The following is a 23,438-nucleotide window of genomic DNA, read 5'->3' as shown; positions in this document are numbered from 1 at the left end:
TTATGTAGAAGTTCCTCCAGAAGTTCAATTATTTAACACTTCATATGGTAGTTCCTCTGAAACCTTCTCCTGGAATTCCTTCGGAAGCTTCTCTAGGATTTCCTCCGGAATTTCTCCGAGTAGTTTCTCTGGAAAATCTGCTTCTGAAGCTCCATAAGATTTCCCAGGAATTCCTTTGAAAACATATCCAGAAGTTCCTCTAGACTGCAGGATTTATGCTCTATAATTTCTAATGGATATTCCTCTAGTAATGTTCTTGGAAATTCCTCCAGGAGTTCTTCGGGTGTTTGTCCAGGAATATCTCTAGAAATACTTCCGGATTTGCCTCTACAAATTCATTCGAGATTTTCTCCGGGGAGTTCCCACAAGAACTATAACATATTTCAATATAATTTTAATTTCTAGGACGGTTCTTCCGAGGATTTCTACAAAAATTACTTCCATAATTTCTTCTATGAATTGCTCCAGGAATTCCCATATGTAAATATTTTCATACCTTGTACAAAATTTCAGGAATAATCTCGAAAAAATATATGTAACGGAACTTTGGAACAAATTTACAGGGAAATTTCTTAAGGAATTCTCAAAGAAATTCCGTTGAGAACTTTATGATGACTTCTGTTGCGGTGATTCAATCACGGAACTAATTTTCACAGCAGATGCAAATCCGTTTACGGTCGATCAGCTTAAACTGAAATTTTATTTATTTCATATAACTTATATCTACTTAAATAATACAATAGTTACTCACAATTTACAGTTTTCTTCCGCAATAAACTTTAGCCTTCAAACTATCGTAAATCTCGACACTTTCAGTGCAATATTTCACTACAAACAGCCTTTCTATTCTTTTGTTTTGACGTGATCAAAAGATAGGGTTACCATTTGTGTAACCACGCCAACAACTTCCTATAGAAATTCATTAAGAATTCTTGAAAGAATTTATGAAAAATGTCCCTTAGCTATTTCTTCCAGTATTACCGAAAGTCTTCTAGTGTAATTAACTAGTGGAATTCGTTAAATAATTTTCTGGGGAATTTCAGACGATATGCCTTGATATGCTCTAAACTGAATTTTCCAAATAATTCCTTTGGGAATTGTTAGAGACATTTCCGAAGGAAATTTATACAGAAATTACTTAGAAAATTCCTTATAAATGTCTTTATGAAATTTCTGATAATGTTTCCTGAAGGAATCGCTAAATGTTTCCCTTAGGGAATTTTCTCTGGAAATAGCCCAGAGTAGTGTTCAGAAAAATCTTCAGTGAAATTCTCAGAGGCATTCCTGTAGACATTCTTGGAGAAACTTTCGGATGAATTGCCGGAAAGATTCCCGAAAGAGTTCCGGAAAGAACAACAATTATCAGAAACTTCAATTTTCAATTCATAAATTGTCTTTAAATCATAAGTTGGTTTTAGACTTTTCCTAGTTTATATTTTTTAAAGTTCACGAAAAATTATGCATGGTAATATAGTTACGAAAAGCAGATTATATATTTGGTACAATTCTCATCACATAGTGAAAAATAAATGAATAATTCATTAGTCAGCATATCATTTCTGATTTCTCCTTCAATACGTTAAAGGCAATATTAACCTATGGATCTACTTAACTCTACTCTACTCTACATAATAAATTGCGTCAAAGGCAAAATACAGATTGAATAAAAAAAAAGTTATAGTTTATTTCTAGGAATTAAAAAAAAATCTTATGGAAAATGATTTTTTAGCAAAAGTTTTTGTGCGATTGCCTTTTTTACAGTACCTTCCATACAATAAACAAAATACTTACCATGATTCATCCTCTTGCCCAAAATTCCCTATGAAGCATCCACTGCAATGTGATCCCGCTGATTCAATTGCAACGTTCATCCCACTGATCACAATCATGAGCGATTCATTCCCGTTCTTCAGGCCATGCTTCCACGAATGAATCGACAAGTGAATCAATTCTATCAACACACACTCAAGTGAGCAATTCACACAATTTCTAATTTTTCAAGTTCATTTTCTTCCCCATCCCATGCACTGTCCTTTCGACACAAAGGCTTGCGTCGTCGTCACTCTTGCACCTTTTTCTCTGCGTCGCACATCGTCAAAGTTCTCGATGTTTTAGTACAACCATTCAACGAGTCAATCGGCCCCGTCAGTCAGTCAGTCTTGAAAAATGTGCGAAGCGGATTCCATCATCATCGGTGTTTCCGTGTGAATGTGTGGCAATAATAAAAGAGCAAATTGGTGAAGTGCTTTGCCGACGTTTGGATCCCAACAATTTACCAAATTGATTTCGGTTTTTCGTTCCGTTTCAGTTTAGTTTAGGTGAGTAATCACATTAAAAGTTATCAACAAGTGCAATAGCGCTAGCATAATTCGCAATAATCCACCTACATATACACCATACCTATACACATGTTTGACATTGCTCGCTAGAACGTAGAAACGCATCCATTCGCTTGTTGCTTCACATTTATTCCGTGTGGAAGGGAAAATATGGCAAAGAAAAAATAAGTTCTGTTCACCGTGATGACAAACAGAAGCATACACTCAGTGGGATATTTTTAGAACTCGACCAACTCGTCGTTGGTGTTATTGTTGGCCTTTGAATTTGTGCCACAGTCATCAGCAATGGATGAATTTGGATTTTAGTTGCTTCGCAACGGGAGATTTGTTGTTGTTTTCGATTTGTGTGTAATTGTGCTGCTGGGATGAGTTTATCATCAATGTGTTGGTGTAATAAAGACGAAGTGAGTGGGAAACAAGTGGCGAACCAAAACAAACCTATGAACATGTTTTTCGTGCAGAGAATGTTAATAAAACAAAAGAGGAAATTCAAAAGAGACAAGTATAATTTACATTTAGATATGAACTTACCGAAGAGTATTATTATTAGTTATTAAAAGTGACAAATCTCGGATCAAGACTGGTAGGGTGAAAAATGGACAGAGCGTTACGCGTATACAATTTGGACATTTGCGGCAAAATCAAATGGAATTGTCCAAATTATATAGGCGTAACGGTCTGTCCAAATTACTTTGAATGCCCTATACAAAGATAGAAAACATTTCTCATCGAACAAATTCCTTCATAGGAATCGTGGATAGATATTTTGTAAGATTATATTCTCCTTTGCTCCGCTTTCATGTAACAATACCACCCCACGAATGAATCGAATCCAATTCAATTTGCTTAAGAACCTCCCTGATGTCACAAAGAGGCACTTGTTGATCCGATTCAAACACTTTCCGTAGTGAAGTTTTGGATGGTTAGAAACAAACATTACACTCACTCAATGATAGTGTAGTAGCACGTTATAGTCCAGGATGCGTTTCAGTTTCATGTAATCCAAACGCGATGTTTTCGTGTCTTAACAAGTAGCTAGAGAGGACTGTTCTCTGTCTAATGACCAAATAGTTTAATCGAAAGGTATACGCAGCCGTAACAAAAGGCTATTCTTCTTCGACTGGACAAATATTTGGATTTGAGCAGAGACAAAGTTACTTTCGACTGTCTTGCTTTGCTTTCTTCAGAAATTCCGCTCGCCTTTGTTCAAAAGGAGCACATGGGTTAGGTGTGTTCAGATGTTAAGGGTGCTTTTCACTTAGAAAGTGTTGATATGCTATCAGAAAATTTTCACGGTTTTCTGTTAATCATGATTTTTGTAGTTTTAAGTCTTACGAAGAACAAGACATTCATCCAAAGAATACCAGATTATTTACGTTAAACGTGTATCTTTCTCAGGATTGCAAGTTATCTCGAGCATGTCAACAAGGAAAAACAGATTGTATGAAAATGATGCATACAAATAAGATGTCTTACCAATGCACAATGGTCCAGATAGCAAGTTTAGGCGGACATGATCTTTTCGACGTCATTTTGTGGTTTTAGAGTATAGGTTGCTTCCCATAAGTGTCTCGAAATTAGTTGTACTACAATTCGTACGAAAGGGATTTTATTTCTGCACTAATCGCAATAGTGTCCTCCTATACGCCAACTTTTTTATGTTAATAGATAGCAAGTTGGTATGTTCAGCAAAGTTGTAGCATATTTTAATACAAAAAACTTTGTAGAACAAACTTTTTATCTATCTCTTATACATTCTGAGATAATTGACTTTATATATGAAAAAAATGAAGAAAATCATTTTTTCACTCATAAGTCATTTATTTACAAATTTTAGCAGCCTACTATGTTCTACAAAGTTTTTGATACAGCTATATTCTACAACTTTTATGAATATACCACAGTTGTATTTCTTCTCGTTTTCTTATTGTCTTCTTCTTCTTCTTCCTGACGTAACGTCCCAAAGAAGATTTTAATTTAAAATCATGCCGTATTAAAAGTCATAAATTGCGATTGCTACTCACATCAGATCCAGTGATCTCACTGACAAATCGTCGAATCGCACAGAAGCATTCGGAATTGCACGAAAAAGCGCAAGAATTATTGAAAAAGTTTTGAAAATTATGCTTTTTCACAAATATAGTACACTCTACAAAATCTAAACAGGTGTTGATTATTTCATGAATCGCGGCGGCCATGACTTTTGTGTGTTTTATAAAAAAGATGACTTATTAATGTGTTTTAATTGCAAATCACCCGTCATTGAAAATAGTCTTAAAAACATATATAAACATAATATATTCACCAAATTTCACTCAAATACTCTTTAAGGGGTGTAGAGCCACGGTGTGACAGGTAGGTTCATTTTCAAGTGCATCTTTGCGAGTTATTTGGCCTGTAATACGGTATGATTTTAAATTAATATCTCCTACACTGAAAACATCTCTTCGTATTTTATCCAAAATCCATTTCGTAAAACAAAATTTCGTACATATAACGCTATTTTCATTCATTGTACGAATTATTTGTACTTGACAGAATTTCGCCATTATACAATTATACGCCGATATACAATTCGTAGGTGTGCGTTATCGTGTTGTTCGTATTACGAATTGTTTAGTATTACAAAACTGATGGTTTAATCTACGAAATCATTCGTTGTTTTCTGCAACGAAAGGTTTTGTAGACACAGCTCCTTCTTAAATGTTCGTTCTGAATGCGAAACAAACGAATTTCGATTACGAAATGTTTAGTACATTATAACAATCATTGGTTGATTTGATTTCGAGCTTGATTCATATTACGAAGCTGGTTGCATACATATTATGAAACTGTTTCGTTGCAGTTGCAGTCAATTTTTGTATTGAAATATGCTACAATTTTGCTGAACATACCAACTTGCTATCTATTAACATAAAAAAGTTGGCGTATAGGACACTATTGCGATTAGTGCAGAAAAAAATCCCTTTCGTACGAATTGTAGTACAACTAATTTCGAGACACTTATGGGAAGCAACCTATACTCTAAAACCACAAAATGACGTCGAAAAGTTCATGTCCTCGTAAACTTACTATCTGGACCACTGTGAATGTGATCTAGCAAATGTGTACTCTTCAGTTATTACTATATATTTCAATTGCGTTTTCCCACAACCTTGAACCTATTCATTTAGCAAACCCACCAGCAGTCCTCCGTTGTTGGTGGGTTTACTGCCTGTGATTCCAAAAAAGTTCAACAAGGAATTCCTCCAGGGATTGTACCAGGAATTTCTCCATGCAATCGATCAGTAATTTCACCAGGAATTGCTCCTGGTAATGCTGCGAGTATTTCTTTAGGAATTGTACTAAAATTCCTTCACGGATTTCATCGGTAATTCCTTAATGATTCCACCATGTGTTTATCCAGAAATTTCATCAAGATTTTGTCCAGTGATTTAACTAGGAATTCCTAAAAGGATTCCCAAAGAAATTCCTTCCGGAAGTCCACGTGGTATTTCTAACGGGATTCCAACAGGTTTTCATCAAAGGATTTCATCAGAAGTTCCTCTAAGTATTCCTTTCAAAGTTCTTCCAGGGCTTCCATCAGGAGAACTTCAAAAGTTTCATTCAGAAACTATTGCAGGGATTCCACCAGAAATTTCATCAGATTCCTTTCCAGGGATTCCATCAGGAGTTCTTACAGGAATTCCATCAGTAGTTCCTCTAGGGATCATGAGTTGTTCTAGGGATTTAAACACGAGTTCGTCCATCAGGAGTGTTTCTTAAGATACTATCAAGAATTCCTCGAAGGATTCCATCAGGAGTTTCTCTAGGGATTCCATCGGAAGTTCCTCTAAGGATTTAGTCGGAAGTTCCATTATGGATTCTTTCGAAAGTTTCACTAGGGATTCCATCAAGAGTTTTTCAGGGGATGTCCTCAGAAGTTTTTTTTAGGAATTCCATCAGGAGTTCCTCCAGGAATCCCATCTGAAATTTTTCCAGAGATTGCATCAGGAGTACTTTCTGGGATTCCACCTACAGCTCCTCTAGGGAATCCATCAAGCGTTCCTCTAGCAATTCCATCAGAAGTTTCACAGAGATCCCATCAGGAGTTTCTTCAGATATATCACCTGGAATTCCTCCAGGGGATCCTATCAGGAGTTTCTATAAGGGTCCCATCAGGAATTTCTTCGAAGATTTCTACTCCACCAGTGATTCCATCAGGAGGTCCTCTAGGAACTCCATCAGGAGTTTTTCTAAGGATTTTATCAAGAGTTCCTCCAATGATTTCATCATCTTTAGGAATTCTTTCAAAGATTCCATCAAAAGTTTCTCCAAGGATTCAATCAGGAGTTCCCATAAGGATTCTATCACAAGTACTTTTAGTACTTCCATCAAAATTTTTCAGGGAATTTCATTCGGAGTTGCTCCAGGGATACCATCAAGAGTTGCTTCTGAGATTCAACCTGAAATTCCTTCATAGATTATATCAGGAGTTTCTCTAGTGATTATATCAGGAGTTTCGGAAGGAATTCCATCAGGATTTCTTGGAGTTGTAAGGAGTTCCTTTAGTGATTCTTTTAGGAGTTCAATCTGGAATCTTATCAGGATTTCCATCAGAAATTCCTCCAGAGATTCCATCAGGAGTTCCTTCGGAGATTCCAGCTGGAATTCATCCAGAGATTATATTGGAAGTTCTTTAAGAAAATGTATCCAGGCATTCCATCAGACTTTCCTTTCCTATCAGTATTTCCTCTAGAAATTTCAACAGGAGTTCCAATAGCGATTCCATCAGGATTTCCTCTAGAGATTACAACAGAAGGAACAAATATTTCACCTGGAACTCCTCTAGGGAGTACATCAGAAGTTCTTCTAGGACTTTCATTCAGAATTCTCCTGAGTATTACATCAGGAGTTCATTTAGGGATTTCATCAAGGGTTCCTTCAGAGATTTCATTAGCAGTTCCTTAAGATATTCTACCTGGAATTTCTCCAGGGATTCTATCAAAAGTTTTTCTAAGGATTACCCTAAGTCTTTCAACGGGAGTTCTTCTAGGGATTTTATGAGGAGTTCCTTCAGGGATTCCATAAGGAGTTCCTATAGAGATTCAATTAGGAATTCCTTCAGGGATTCTGTCAGGAGATCCCCAAGGAATCCATCAGATGTTCCTTCAGAGACTCCACCTGGAATTCTTTCAGAGATTATATAAGGAGTTTTTCAAGGAAATGCATCAGAATTTATTTTAGTGCAATCCCTTGGGTGTTCTTCCAGGGATTCCATCAGAAATTTTTTCAGGAATTTTATTAGTAATTCCTCCAGAAATTCCAACAGGAGTTCCTATAGCGATTCCGTAAGGAGTTCCTCTAGACATTACATCAGAAGTTCCTTCAGTAATTCCACCTGGAACTTCTCCAGGAATAACATTATAAGTTCTTCTAGGGATTACATGAGGATTTCTTCTGGGTATTACATCAGGAGTTATTTTAGGGATTTCATCAAGAGTTCCTCCAGAGATTTCATCAGAAGTTCTTCTAGATATTTCACCAGGAATTCTTCCAAAGATTTTATCAAACGTTTCTCTAGGAACTCCATCAGGACCTCCCCTAAGTCCTTCAACAGGAGTTCTTCTAGGGATTTCATCAGGAGTTCCTCGAGGGACTCCATCAGAAATTCCTATAGGGATTTAAATGAAAATTCCTTCAGAGATTTCATCAGGAGATCCTTTTGGGATTCAATTAGAAGTTCCTCCAGGGATTCCATCAGTAGTTCCTTCAGAGCTTTCACCTGGAATCCCTACAAGGGTTCTTTCAGAAGTTTCTCTAGGGATTCCATCAGAAGCTCCCCTAAGTCTTTCAACAGGAGTTCTTCTGGGTATTTCATTAGAAAATCCTCCAAGGATTTATCAGGAGTTCCTGCAGGGATTCAATTAAGAATTTTTTCAGAGATTCCATCAGAAGTTCCTCCAGGATTTGCATTAGAAGTTCCTCCAGGGATTCCATCCTTCAGAGATGCCCCCCTGGAATTCATACAGGGGTTCTTTCAGAATTTTCTCTAGGGATTTCATCAGGAGTTCCATTGGAGATTGCACCTACATTTCCTCTAGAGATTATTTCAGGCGTTTCTTAAGGAGTTTCATCAGGAATTTTTCTTGAAATTTTTTAAGGAGTTCCGTTAGGCATATCATTAGGAATATCTCCTGGGATTTCATCAGGAGTTCCTCTAGGTACCCCGTCAAAATTGCTTCAGAGGATAGGGATTACAGCAGGAGCTGTTCTATCAAGACATCTTCTATGGATTTTATCAGAAATTCTTCAAGGGTTTCCATTAGAGTTCCTTCAGACATTCTACCTGGAATTCTATCAAGAGTTTCCCTAGGGATTGCATCAAAAGTGCTTCCAAAGATTTCATCAGAAGTTCCTCTAGGGATTTTATCTGTAATTCTTCTATAGATTTCATAAGGAGTTTTGCTGGAATTCCAACAGAAATTCTTCCATGAATTCCATTAGAAATATTTCTCAGATTTCATTATCAAATCCTTATGGTATTCCATCATGTACACCTTCTGGAATACCATCCGAAGTTCTGTCAAGCATTCTATCAGGAATTCTTCTAAATATTCCTTTAGGAATTCCTCTGTGGTTATTCTGCGTTCCATCAGGCTATTTACTACGGATTCCTCCCCGAATTTATTAATGGATTTCACCAGAATTTTCTGCCAGGTCCTTATCTAGGGAAATCTTTAAGAGATACCTCAATGGATTTCTCCCGAGATTAATGAAGGGATGCCTTACGAATTTTCTCATGTTATTGATCTCGAAATTACTTGAGGAATTCTTCTCCGAATTCCCTTCTGAAGCTCTCCAAAAATTATCGAGGATTATCAGGGATTTTACGAAAAATATCCAATAAAGTTTCATCACCGGAATTCCTCAAGAAATTTCTGGCTGAACTTCTTAAGAGATTCCTCGCAGAATTCATCAAGGGTTTCTTCCCAAAGTTCATTAAGGGATTTCTCCCAAGATAAATGAAGGGATTCCTCCCAGAATTCCAAAAGGGATTCCTTCCAAAATTCCTCAAGAAATTTATCTCGGAATTCCTCTTGGAATCTCTCCAAGGATTCTCAAGGACTATCAGGTATTTCAAGAGAAATTTCTAATAAGTTTTCATCACCGGAATCACTCAAGAGACTCCTTCCGGAATCACTCAAGGGATTCCTCGCTGAATCCATCAAGGGGTGACTCCCAAAATTCCGTAAGGAATTTATACCAGAATTCCTTAAAGGATAGCTTCCGGATTTTTTCAAGGGATTTCTCGCGAAAAATCGCCTAGGATTCTTAAAGATAACCAGGAATTTCTCCAGGGATTTTTCCAGAAATTCCTTATAACGATCTCACAATTGATTAGGGAATCCACCAGTTTATCCTTCAGCGACATATTCAAGAGTTCCTCCTGGGATTTAAAAAAGGAAACCCTTCAGGGATTTCTCCAAGAATTTTGTTGGTAGTTCGACTGTAAGTTTTTTTTTTTTAATTTTGTCAAGATGGAAAAGCCAAATTAACTCCAAGAATGAATGCCGTATTTCCACCAGAAATTCCTTCGAAAATTCCGCTAGGATTTCCTTTAAGGATTAAAAGAAAAATTCCCAACATAAATCTTCCAGGGAATCCAGAAGTTCCTCCATGGATTTTATCTGGAGTTCACCCAGGTAATTCTTCAGGATTTTTGTCAGGAAGGCCTACAAAGATTTCAGCAGAAATTCTCATAGAGATTCCATTAGAATTTCCTTCAGAAACTCCACCAGGTTTTACCGGCAATTAAAAAAATCCCCCAGAAATGAAATCATGGAAATGTTCTTCCACAGTTACAGAATTTAAAAAAATATCAATCACATATTCACTTAGCTTGTCGAGAGCATTCAAAACATGTAAAGATGTATAGTGTTGCTGCAAAACGAACGGTCAATCAAACGGTTGCATCAACATAAATCGGTTTGACTAACTTGGGGGCGGAGTCAATGTTGGTCAAACTGTCTGAGCGTCTGTAGGCTGCAAAACGCAACCTTGCCGATGAAACAGAAGACTACGAACCAAAATCTCACCACTCCGTGTCGGCCAGGAGACGTATTCAAAGACATTGCTTGAAAGCCGATATAATAGAGCGTAAGATATTTTTTCAGGTGACCAGCAAAGCGTTCAAACGAAAGATAGTGACTTGCATGTCTAATTGATACAAAGAGTTGTTTAGGGAAGCAGATTGAGCAGCATCAGATAAAAATCAGCGTTATTCAGCTACCAAGCTCACTTGGGTGGCAAAAGAGGAGAAAATGTTGACCAGTGCTGATGGCGGAATCGATTCGCATAATTGGAGCAGCTGGAGCAAATCTGCAGTTATATCATAAAATGGAGGTAGTGCTGGCCAGCATCTGTAAAACTTTTCAGCACCATCAGAGGACACGCAATCTCAACATAGTGCTCTCTGGTGCATCTTGGTGTAATGGTTGACGAACAACTGAACTTCAACAGACTATACCTGCGAGAAGGCGGGTCTGGTCATGGATAGAGAGCGGATTGAGTCATTGCTGACAAAGAGATAGCAGATTATGTCCTGGCTTCAAAAAAGGCTATAGGTCAGCGATTTAAGCAGGCAAGGTCTACGGAGTAGCATGGTCGTATCGTAGTATCGGTAATAAGTCTTCAAAGCACATCGTGGGATTGACTTTGTCACATATTCAATCAGCATGGAGACTATGGTTTCGGAAAAACTCTACCGCCGGGGAACTGTACGTAGAAGCAATACATTTCGAGTAGAATGTAGTTAATCACAGGCTTGAGTCGTCGGGGCACGGAAACCGAAAGCCATCCATGGACGGTGAGGAAGATGAATAGCGTGAGGCATTGATGTACTTATAATCCCTCTACTCCTCGAGGTAATACTATAAGACAGCCCCGTGGGACATCAGGTGTTTTGTCCAAGCCAAGCCCGTATCCAAGGTTCGCGTAGTGTAGTATGCTTCCAGTACATATCCATACCTCATCTTCCCTCAGATAGCTGGAGTGGGTGAAAGTTTCCAGCTTTTGACAGAAGTGCTGGACAGAACCCGTCGAACTGAGTCGAATGATGTTTTACAATCACACGACGCGACGCGAGACAGAACACAACACTTATGGTTCTTACAAACGTTAAAAGGACGGCTCCATCCCATTACCCCGAACGCCACTACCCCGAACGCCATTACCCCGAATGCCACTACCCCGAATGGGTCACTACCCCGAAAGCCATTACCCCGAATGGATTATTACCCCGAACGCCACTACCCCGAATGAGCCATTACCCCGAATAGTATGAGATACAGTACAGTATCTTGTTTTGCGTGCAAAAATGCGTCTCTAATGAAGGCTGGTAATTAATGGCACGTAAAATTCGTCGGTAAAATGTTCATCATATATTTTCCCTTCTTTTATATGCCAGCTATTCTTTCGATATATCTTGATGGCAACTATATTCTTCTCATTCTTTCTGAGACAGTGTCTGTTTATCAGCTCAGTGGGCACCTTCACAATTGAACCCTTGAATTCACAAATTATTCAGCATGACCAAGCTGAGGGTCGTGGGTTCGAATCCCACCGGCCGAGGATCTTTTCGGGTTGAAAATTTTCTCGACTTCCCAGAGCATAGAGTATCTTCGTACCTGCCACACGATATACACATGCAAAAATGGTCATCGGCATAGTCAGCTCTCAGTTAATAACTGTGGAAGTGCTCATAAGAACACTAAGCTGAGAAGCAGGCTCTGTCCCAGTGGGGACGTAAACACCAGAAAGGAGGAATTCACAAATTTCATTTCGCCAAAAATTGCCATTTTTAATACTTACCCAGCCCCTCGTACTTTTTTTTGTATGGAAATTCTACACATTGTGAATGGGCTGAAACATTTTGAGGAAAACTACCCACAAACTTTTTTGCTCCCATCAGCGTTACGAAATTTGTGAATGGGCTTTAATAAAATAAGTCTTTTATTGACTGAAAGGAATTCGAATCCATAACCCTCAATATGGTGTTGCTTAACAGATGCATAATCACCGGTATTTGGACTTGTTGGTGGTGTTCATATTTCAATTTTGTTTTTGAACAAATATTTTTCTTTCTTATGAATATAGGTTGTGTCATAGCATCACGTTGTTACAGTGATCATTCACGTCATAGCTGCAAACATTTCACCTGAAATTTGCCCTTCTTTTTTAAATAGGCTATTCTTTCACAATTTTGTTGGATAAGCAAGTCACTAATATTTCCATATAGAACAGCTTTATATAAAGGAATATATCTTGAAGGCATTCACTAAAGTGATTCCTGCTATAATTCTAATCGGAAATTTTTCCTTTCTTTTATCTTCTTGTATTAAAACAGACAGGTCTCTTATGGATTTACTCACCACTTCTCTGCCATCATCATTTCTTCATTATCTTGAATCAAAAAAAATTTTTTTTGTGGTTATCTCACAGAAATTCAAATTAATGATCCCACAAATCAATAAAAGTTCTGACTGTAGCGTCAATCAGAGGCCGCCGATTTTTCTAACATGTACAAGTGTACAAGTGCGATAGAAGAACGGTCGTCTATTAGGTTGGTTTTTAGACGGGTTCCATAGAACAACCCTTGCAGCGACTATCTCAGGGTGAACTTCCATTACCATCGTTTACGAAACAAAATCTTTAAGAAGCTCTTAATCTTAATGCCCGACACCTATAAAAATGAGTAAAGGAAGTGGCTACCGACGTCCAATAAGAGACTTTACTACATCCTAATTTTGTGCATATTATAGCTATCCTTCTCATAATAAATTCACCCTTCTTTTCGAAATAGGCTGTTCTTCAGAGCATTGCAATGTGGATGTGTGAATCTTCCCAAAATTAGAGGACGAAACTTAGTGTGTAAACATTATTTGCTGAACAACTAGCTGCTTTTCTATCTTCTAATATTTGAAAAATACATTTTTGACCCAAACTCGTGAAATACTCAAAAGGAATCGTACAATTATCTCCCCACTCTCTAACTAGAATATGTCTCAAAATGTTATCCATTCGGGGTAATGGCGTTCGGGGTAGTGACCCATTCGGGGTAGTGGCGTTCGGGGTAATGACCCATTCGGGGTAATGGCTTTCGAGGTAATGGCGTTCGGGGTAGTGGCATTCGGGGTAGTGGCGTTCGGGGTAGTGTCATAGAATCTAAAAGGACATATAAATTACCTTTTTTTTTAACGACCGGTTTCGGGCTTGATGCTGCCCATCATCAGGACGATGTCCAACTGATCACAATCAGTTGGACATCGTCCTGATGATGGGCAGGGAGTGTGGGAATGCCTCTCTACCGACGACCCACTAAAACCAACCCATGCACTGAACGTGAGCAACTCTTGCTGAACTTCTCAAGTGGTGTACAGAATGCACAAACATTACCCTTGGCCTCAGACCCTTATCTCCTCGAAACCACTTTAAGGTAAGGAGGGGCCAGTGCATATATCACTTAACACGGTACTGGATGCTAAGAACGTGTTCAACAGTGCCAGTTGGGAGGCTATCACCGCAGCCCTAGACAAAATGCGGGTCTTCGAATATCTGTGTAAAGTTCTGCAAAGCTATTTTCAGAACCGGGTACTGGTTTACGTACGACACAAACCAAGCTTGGACGGATGTCAACCAAAGTAATGGCAAGAGTTCAACAGGGATCCATACTTGGTCCAATATTGTGGAATATGATGACACTGCCGAATGGAATCGAGATCGTCGGTCCTCGCAGACGAGGTCGTTCTTGAGATATCTGGCGAGACTGCGGAGGAGGTGGAGATGCAGACGGCGGAATCACTAGACATCATTGAATTGTGGATGACTGGAGTCAAGCTGCAGTTTGCTCCTCATAAAACGGAGGTGGTGCTGGTTATCAACTGCAAGGCGGTCCAGCAGTTTAAGATCAACGTTGGAGGATACGCAATTTCATCGAAGTGCTCTCTAAAGCACCAAAAACAGGCCAAACACCAACAGCGACGTAGACTAAGCCAGCGAAAAGGCAGCGAAAGCAGCTAACACTGTAGCTAGGATCATTCCCAACATTGGAGGACCAAGAAGCAGTACGAGGCGTCTTCTGGCGACTGGCAAATGGTCGTCGGGGCGCCTGTGAACCGGAAGCTTCCCACCACCGGAATCGCAGGACCGACCTCGGCATCTGTCCGAATAGCAGCCGAGGAAATCTTCGTCGGGGTAGTATAGAACCACAACCGGGGACTACTCTGAGTAGTACGTAGCGTATCACAGGCTTAAGTCTTCGGAGCGCCAGTGAACCGGAAGCCATCCTCCAACCGGAATTGTTGGCATCGATCGTCACAAACAGTTTTGGGTGCCAGTGAACCGGAAGTCATCCTTCAACCGGAATCGCTGGACCGACCTCGGCATCCAACTGGTCAACCAGGAGAGCTCGGAAAGCAGAAGTAGCCTCGAATCGAGTGAAGTGACACGCCGTGTTAATCAAATAAGGCGTCATTTCACATGTTACCTCGCTTCACGAGATCGAAAATTCTCACTTCTCGTCAATCGTAGAATAAACCCACTTATCTAGATTATATTGTCCAGGGACGTGGGACGATTCGCCATAGACCTTTAGGGCGATGTCATCGGCATAACCATCAATAATAACGCCCGAGTCAAATAGTATACGTGACTTGAAACTCCAAGCCTTGTATTGGAAATTGAGAGCGAACATATTATGTTCCGGTACACATTGGATAAAAATCCAGAAACAAATCAGTCATAGTTGGATGTTCTGCTCCTTTTTTTTGACCCTGTATGGCAGTGTACGCATCTGTTGTTTCTTTCCAGAATATATAATTCAAAACAAGATTTACTTTTGTATTTACATGTACGATTTATTCTTAATTCGATGGAATCACATAGGGGTCGTTCTACACACAAACACACAAATCGATTGGTTGTTTACATTTTGAAGCACCCAGAAACCTGTCTACCGTTCTCAGTCAGTGCTTCCTAATTTTCCTGCTTCATCGCTTTCGTATCGAACAGCAGTTGACTTCAGTTCTCCTGGCATGCCCATGCCAAGTGCTCACAGTTCCTTCTTCGTCCGCTCGTCGTAGTGCTCCACGTCCACCTTGACCACGTACAGCAGAAACAGTGCCAGGCCAATCAGGAAGCAGATGGCACCCAACTGAATCCAGCTGAATATTTTAACGGCTTTCACCAGCTCCGGTCGTTTCTAGTTTTGGGGACGAAGAATCGATTCCAATTAGTGCCCGGAAGCAATCACGTATGCATATGAGGGTGGCCCATAATAACCGAACTGTAAAAATGTTAAGTTGAACCGCCGTTCATTCGGGTCTTCAAAAGCTACTGTTAAAATTTGAGTGGAATGCGTCGTGTTCAATAAGGCCGCAAGGGGGGTAGTTGATGAACCAATGTTAGTAACTTCTCTTTTGATAGCATAACAAAATAATTCTTTCGATTATAGCGCATCCTACAGTCAAATATGTAATTAGAAATGTTTTCCCATATATTTGGTAGGTTTTCTCCGTACAAACTTCAAGATCGCTTCGTCCCCCTTAGAATTGACGGATTCTTTGTTCCTCGAGATTTTTACAGTTTAATTTGTTTTATATTTATGAAAATGGGCCACCTTAATGCTTGAATGCACAACTAGTTGCACTGCTACTTACCGCCACGATTCCAATTATCAGCGCCACCACCGAAATCAAATTAGCCATACATGTGCCGATGATGATGACATTGGTACCTGGGCAGATAATAAAACAGGGGAAAAGTGGTTACCATCAGAAAGTCGCGATTCACAGTGGAAAAAAACTTACTGGTGGGCAGGTTGGCAATGGGGAAGATTTTCGCGGCGATTGTCACAAAAGTGCCGAACAGGCAGATGGCAAAGCTGTACAAAAACACCCGATGAAGCCGACTGGAAGCCATAATTTGATTGTTTTTATTTCTATCGTCGAACGGGACAAACACCGAACTGTGGGACAATAATAGTATTGCACTGAGGGAGAGTCTCGAATTTTTATGTTTTCACGCACGAAATTCACGATTCGGTGCCGGAGGGTTGGCAGCAATGGCTGTCAAAGGCCAGAGCCAGAGTGTGAAGGAAAACTGGGAAAATGTTTTCCACTTTTCCTTCGAGCTTAATCGTTTGTAAACAGAGCTATCATTGTGGTGGTAAAAAGAACCATGAATGATTTTGGTGAATCGGTAGTTCATTTCTTACTACAAACATGCGCAGTGCTTAGGTTGAAGCAGTAGTATCGTTTTCAATATATTCCTTCATATGTGAATAGGGTAAGTGTTGCCTAAATCCTCATGCTATGCAAAATAGAGGAGTTAAACGCAATTGAAGCTTTGTTTCTTATTATTGTAATTTTCAACACTTGTGTTAAGGTGCATCAAAGCCAAACCTCGTGTTTTCAAGAGCACAAATCTAGAGAACCTGACAACTGTTCGCGCTGAAAATTTGATCGTTTGGTGATTATGGATGGTTGTCTTGTTCTCTATATTGGTGCTCCTGAAATACGCCGGCCTACGTTAGCCTTGTGGTAGCGTCCACGGCTATAATATTGGATATTGCGTTCATATCTCGGTACAGAGGGGGTACATTCAAACTTCCAGCGACTGTACGCGTGATTCATCGTATTCCAAGAAAACCACTTTTCGTATATACAGTGCTGACCCGATTTTGTCTGCCCCCGATTTAGTCTGCTTTTTGACCCGATTTTGTCAGTCTACTTTACATAGCATATTTTTCATCATGTTTACCCGTGTTTACATTGAAACTGATCCCATATGATAATAATTGCTATCAAGAAACGTCTACAAGTTACGTAACGTGAAATTGAACTTTTCAAAATTTCTCCTCTCACTCCATATGAATGACTTCAAAAAAAATTGGTATGGATTGTCACATTTCGCTGAAGTTCTCCCAAAGAGCGTTATGTCTCTTATTGAGATTTTGTTGGAGCATTTAACTAAAATATGTTGAGTTTCCTGGAAATGGGGGTCAATTATGGCTCAGTTTTACTGGATAGTAGTAATAACTTCTTTGTTCGAAGCCGGTAAAACTAGCTCAGATGATTTTGTTGCGAAATTGCCTTTTAAATGCTCATGCGCCGTCAGGTATTACGGAGCCGAACCATTCCAAATATTTTTACAAATTCATGTTGACTTCTTATGTTAGCTTTGGGGAACCGTAAAACTCGCGGTTTGGTCGAGGTTAGGGGTAACAATAATATTTAAGGACGGGAAAGGATAATGGCAAGGCTGGTAGCGAGTCACTTTTAAGTGACATGGTCACTTTAAAGTCCCTTTTTAGAAGCCATTTCAACTAAAGTCACTTTTTTCGTCAAAAAGTCACTTTTTTCAACAGCTGAATTTTCGAGAGAAAATTAAGAATCCGCCTTTTTCAATTTAGGCTAAGTTTTAATATTACTTCATTTGAGTATCAAAACTTTGATTCATGGTTTTCTTATGAAAAAAGTTAATCTTCCATACAGTGGAGTAGCTAGGGTTTTTGGGGCCCGGTGCGGTGTTCCATTTAAGGGCCCTCAATAAAGTAATGTGAACGCCGTTCAAATGCGAACGCTAATGTGAAATCAACTGTTGAAATAAACGATGACCAAATAGCTTTTATAGAATTATGATTAAAATGATGGAACTTATGTTGATATGTTGATAATGTTGCTGTAGTCGTTAAATGACACAAATGTCAGTTAATGAGCCAACATTTCTTCTTTCTTAATTCTTGTTCAAAAATACATTGGTTTACTTAAAATTATCGAGAGGACTTCCAGTGAATTGCCATGTAAGTTGATATATTAGCTGGCGGAGCACAGTGGGACGAAACTGAAAATTGACGGTCAAAACCTCTTAGAGGCGTTTTAGGCCATAAGTTTCTTCGGGACATTGTTTTGAATTGTCATCCCGAGTAATAATGAAAAATAATTTTTAAATTATACTGAATAGGGCACCCGAGAAAAAAATATTTTTTTGAAAAAAAATTTTTTGGGCGATCATCACTTCAGCAAAGTTTTAGATCTTTTTATTTTGAACAACTTTGCTGAACATACTTGATATATTTGACTTCATTTTCACGATGATATGTTTAAATTTAACGATTTTTACCATAAATATCAGTTTTTTGACCATTTCTATGATCAATGTGCAATTTATGAGCATGACATGTTCTACAACATTTTATATATTACAAAAATACACAACTTTGTCCAACATACCAAAGCTGTGAATTCATCTCATCGGAAAATATACTGAAATTAAGGTAAAATTTATATAATTTTCGACCATTTTACTAGGCAAGTTTCTCTTGAATCGGCACTTTTCGGCAGCTATATTTAATATGCTTTGATGCCTTATTATATAAGTTAAAGCCCCATGGCAAAAGAATGATCGGGTCTCACAGGGCACATTGATTTCAACCATTTTTTTTGACGAGCTTGGAATTTCGATCTTAAATTGTTTTTTGACCTTTGTATGCTCACAGTGCAATCAATAAACTTGAAATACTCTGTATTTATTATATAGCAAAACAGCATTTTAAAACAACGTCTTTGTCACTCTGCTCAATTTTAGCTCCAAATCGTAGTAGCCGACAATAATTCGCCTTCGGTCAAAATGCGTGAAACATTTAAGAATAAATAATAATTTGTATTTATGATAAAAAAGCAAATAATAATAGAGAGTCATACATAATTTCGCCTGTTAAGCCCAATTTCTCTAATTTTTCAACCATTAGGTTGTTTGTTGTGCCAGCAAAAGTGAATTTTCTGATACAAGAGAAACCTACCTAGTAAATTCTCAAAAATAATATTTATTTTAATAAAAACATTTTATTTTTCGATGCAATACTTTTACAGCTTGTCAGCTTATACAGATGTCTTCAACTATGCTTTATGATATAAAAAATTACAGAATATCTCAAGTTTATTGATTGCACTGTGGGCACACAAAAGGTCAAAAAACTAATTGATGTCAATATTCCAAGCTTGTCAAAAAAAATGGTTGAAATCAATGTGCCCTGTGAGACCCGATCATTCTTTTGCCATGGGGCTTTAACTTATATAATAAGGCATCAAAGCATATTAAATATGGCTGCCGAAAAGTGCCGATTCAAGAGAAACTTGCCTAGAAAAATGGTCGAAAATTATATAAATTTTACCTTAATTTCAGTATATCTTCCGATGTGATAAATTCACAGCTTTGGTATGTTGGACAAAGTTGTGTATTTTTGTAATATATAAAATGTTGTAGAACATGTCATGCTCATAAATTGCACATTGATCATAGAAATGGTCAAAAAACTGATATTTATGGTAAAAATCGTTAAATTTAAACATATCATCGTGAAAATGAAGTCAAATATATCAAGTATGTTCAGCAAAGTTGTTCAAAATAAAAAGATCTAAAACATTGCTGAAGTGATGATCGCCCAAAAAAAAATTTTTCAAAAAAATTTTTTTTTCTCGGGTGCCCTATTCAGTATAACTTAAAAATTATTTTTCATTATTACTCGGGATGACAATTCAAAACAATGTCCCGAAGAAACTTATGGCCTAAAACGCCTCTAAGAGGTTTTGACCGTCAATTTTCAGTTTCGTGCCACTGTGCGGAGTAGCTCTGGAAAGCAATGATCCATATACAGCCTTAATTGGGAATTCTAGCGTAATGTTGACATTTCCCAAATTTTGTGTTTTGTTCGATTTTGAAATTCTTGATGGCAGAAAAGCCTTGAATTATACTAACTAATTACAAAATGAACACCAAAAATTTTCTCAAGAGTTAATTTTGTGATTTCCACGAACTTCCTAAAAATTAATAGACCCTAAAAAATCCAATGTAGAATTCTCCTTAGGATAACCATAAAAGTTATCTTAGAAATTCCAACATTAATTTCTTCAAAAAACCTTTTTGAAATTGTTCAAGAAAACAAGTACTTCAGGAATATTTACAATGGTTTTACGTTTTCTCATAACTTCCACCAAGATTTCCGTTTGCAATATCTTTATGATTTCAAATAGTATTTTCTCAAAGGATTTTCTAGATATGTTTTTTTTTAAATTATCGTTCAGATTTTAACCAGTGAATTTCTTCAGGAATTACTCCAGAGATTGCCTCTAAGATTACTTAGGGAATTAAAAAATATAGAGTTCTTAGAGATTTTTTTAAATTGCGACAGTGATCTTGTAGGAATTCCACTAGTTAATCCTCATGATATTCATGCATAAAAACTTCTGAGATATTCCTCAAAAATAATTCCAGGGATTCCACCAGATTTTTTTTTTTCAAAGCGATTTCAGAGATTGCTCCAAGAGTTTCTAGAAACATTTGATCAGTATTGACTTAACGGATTCCAGTCACAAGGATTTCTTGAGAAATTTCATAAGAAAATTGTAAATAAATTCCTCCAGGATTTTATCCAGAATATGTCCAAGAACTGTTTCCAAAGAATTCCGGATTCTAGGGATTTTAAATTCAAGGATTTTGAATTTCTCCAATAGTTTCTTTTTCAAATATATCTATGAATTCTTCTATGCTTTTGATCAAGAATTTCACCAAAGGATTTTTCCAGGATATAAAGAAGATTCAACTATAAATTCTTCAAACCATTCTGCTTACGATACTTTAATTTTTCCGGAGTATAGAAATTCATAAATTATTCCAGCAGTTTATCATGAATTCTTCCAGCGACTCTTTCGAAGAACCATCCAGTAATGATTCTTGAAATGCCCTAGCAATTATTCTAAAAACTCGTACAGGTATTCGTCTAAAAACCTAAAAACAATCTTCTCGAAATATCGTCAGTAAATTAATTATGAAATCTTTCTATTTGATTCCATAAGGAATTTCTTAAGAAAGTTTTTTAGGATTTTTTTCCTACTGAGATTTTGTGTTACAAAATATATTCGGGAATTCGTCCAAAAACTTATCAAGATCTCCAGATCCCCCAGAGAATTCTCCTGGAATAATGCCGATACTCTCACAACGTATTCGTTCTGAAACTTTTCCATGGAAAATCTCTCAACGTTAGTTCTTCTTTGAATGGAGTTTTCTAGTTATTCCTTATCAATTTACTGATACGTTTTTTAAAGAATTCTTGGGGGATTTATTCTAAAATTCTGTCAAGAAATAACAAAAGGATTTATTTCAAGAGTTCCTCATAACAAAATTCTTCAAGTCCCATAATTGCCTAGGGTCGGTGTTCTCTTAGTGGACAGTCCCCTATAGTCGCACTAGTGGCTTTTTATGGCCATTTTGATATAAATCTTTTCAAAACATTTTTTGACATGAAGGTCAGGAGCTATTTATCTAAGTACCATTGATACACAGATTGAATTTGTTCTAAAAATGATCGAAATAATTAGTTTTTCTTATAATTTGAGCTCCCTTGCGCCTATAGTAAACCTATTGTTCCTAAAGTAGCACTACTGAGAGAAACTATTTTTTTATTTTGCGAAATAATTGATACACTAAGAACTTTTTTTACATCAAACGATAGCTTTTGATCCACACTTTGTAGGAAAAATATAGAAGTTTTGTAATAATACTGTTTTGATAAGTATTTTGCCAACGACGTCATCCTAGTGCTACTATAGGAACAGAAATTAGAAATAGTGCTACTATAGGCACATGTATTCCTATAGTGGCACACGCGATAATAAATACAAACATTAGAGTTTTCGTAGTTTTCATATTTTTCCCATAAAACCAAGATAAAAAGCTTTCAGTTGATGTAAAAATAATGACGCTAGCGTTATTTTTCGGTTTTATACGAATTTTTGTTCTTAGCTATGCGGTTATTGGTACATAGACCCTACCACGGTGCTCCAATTACCGTTATTATCAAATAAAATATACCATTCAAACGGCAGTCAGCAGTTGCCATTTTTACTTGTTTAAACAAAGAGATTATACAAAAAATGTAGTTTTGATTTTTTATCTGGTTTTATATATTGAAAAACATTTTCATAAAAAAATTCTAGACCGACATTTGGAAAGGGCCAATGCTATGTTAAGGTATTACTTATCAACCAATACACGAACAATTATATCTAACAATCTAACGCTTGATAGTGATTTTAGGAAATTGTCCAAAGCATTCAAATATGAATGAATAATTCTTGGACAGGATATGCAGATACGCCCTTTTGAAGTGTATGGAAAGAATATTGCATGGTGAATTCCGTTTCATCTATAATCAACGGTTAGGTGCATACATAATCATTACACCTCTGCGGTTGTTCTTATTTCATTCAATTTAGCAAGTTGCACAAAATTTACACGTACACATATTGTCTAGATTTACATTATAAAAGAGCCAAAGTATAATTGAAATATATACACATCAATATAGCTGAACTTGATCGCAACATTCGAACAATACATATCTGTATCTACATAATTCTATATTCTATATTCTATTCAATTCTATTTAATTCTTTTCTATACTAATCTGTTCTATTCTATTCAATTTTACTCTACTTAAATTTATTCTATTCTGATCCACCCTACTTGTTCTTATACATATTTTTACAAATGCCAATGTTGTAATCAAAAACTGCGCGCAAAAGAATTGAACGATACACTTTCGATGTTTGTTCGACTTTATAGCGCAGACAGGTGAACAGCGTTATGCACAGCGTTATCCGACGCCAGCTCATTATGTCAGCCTAGTCCTCGACCAGTTGCATTGCAGAAGTCTTTTACATTAAACATGGTGATATGATATTTCGAAGATTTTGTCAGACTCTTCCCAGCTCTCGACAAACTTGTTCAAATTACCTTTAAAACGAGGATCCAGCTCAAATGAAAAGCATTTAATACAAAAGCTTAAGTTCCTTAAAATACATAAGAACTATCATATATAAGTTGAAACCCTTATTTGAACTTACTGTGAAATAATAATTCAAATGTTCATTTTTATGGATCACATGAGAAGCACGCATTAGGAGTCAGAATCTGTGCATAGCATTTTTTACAGAGCTGGGAGCGCTAAAAAGCCGTACAAATATCGAAAGAGTACCGTTCAAATCTTTTGCGCGCAGTTGA

General features: G+C 37.4%; 2 protein-coding genes across 6 annotated transcripts in view; one reads left to right on the top strand and one right to left on the bottom strand.

Moving 5' to 3' along the window:
* The first annotated feature begins 2,014 nt into the window (after positions 1–2,014).
* Positions 2,015–23,438, top strand: part of LOC5566223 — a 44,560-nt gene continuing 23,136 nt past the window's right edge. For 2 of the 5 annotated variants that reach the window (XM_001650539.2, XM_001650538.2), the window contains exon 1: positions 2,015–2,318. The gene's annotated coding sequence lies outside the window, so the exon portion shown is untranslated. Of the gene's footprint in view, positions 2,319–15,536; positions 15,631–23,438 lie in introns of those variants that run through there. The other 3 variants (XM_021841179.1, XM_001650537.2, XM_021841178.1) reach the window with 3 other exon arrangements.
* On the bottom strand, positions 15,210–16,471 carry LOC110675637. Its single transcript, XM_021841180.1, has 3 exons — positions 16,187–16,471; positions 16,037–16,113; positions 15,210–15,579 (listed from the first exon to the last, which is right to left on the bottom strand). Exons 1-3 carry the CDS (start codon positions 16,296–16,298, stop codon positions 15,430–15,432), a joined length of 339 nt encoding a protein of 112 aa, XP_021696872.1. The 5' UTR covers positions 16,299–16,471; the 3' UTR covers positions 15,210–15,429.

The sequence above is a fragment of the Aedes aegypti genome, chromosome 2 (assembly GCF_002204515.2).
Source record: "Aedes aegypti strain LVP_AGWG chromosome 2, AaegL5.0 Primary Assembly, whole genome shotgun sequence".
Taxonomy (NCBI): Eukaryota; Metazoa; Arthropoda; class Insecta; order Diptera; family Culicidae; genus Aedes; species Aedes aegypti.
This window is presented reverse-complemented; position numbering and strand designations above follow the sequence as displayed.

What these genes read in the sequence shown, in the direction of transcription:
- LOC110675637 (XM_021841180.1), bottom strand. Translation starts at nt 16,298, where the DNA reads ATGGCTTCCAGTCGGCTTCATCGGGTGTTTTTGTACAGCTTTGCCATC. An exon ending in CATTGCCAACCTGCCCACCA is followed by an intron (nt 16,114 to 16,186) that starts GTAAGTTTTTTT and finishes TTATCTGCCCAG; the next exon opens with GTACCAATGTCATCATCATC. An exon ending in TGATAATTGGAATCGTGGCG is followed by an intron (nt 15,580 to 16,036) that starts GTAAGTAGCAGT and finishes CCCCAAAACTAG; the next exon opens with AAACGACCGGAGCTGGTGAA.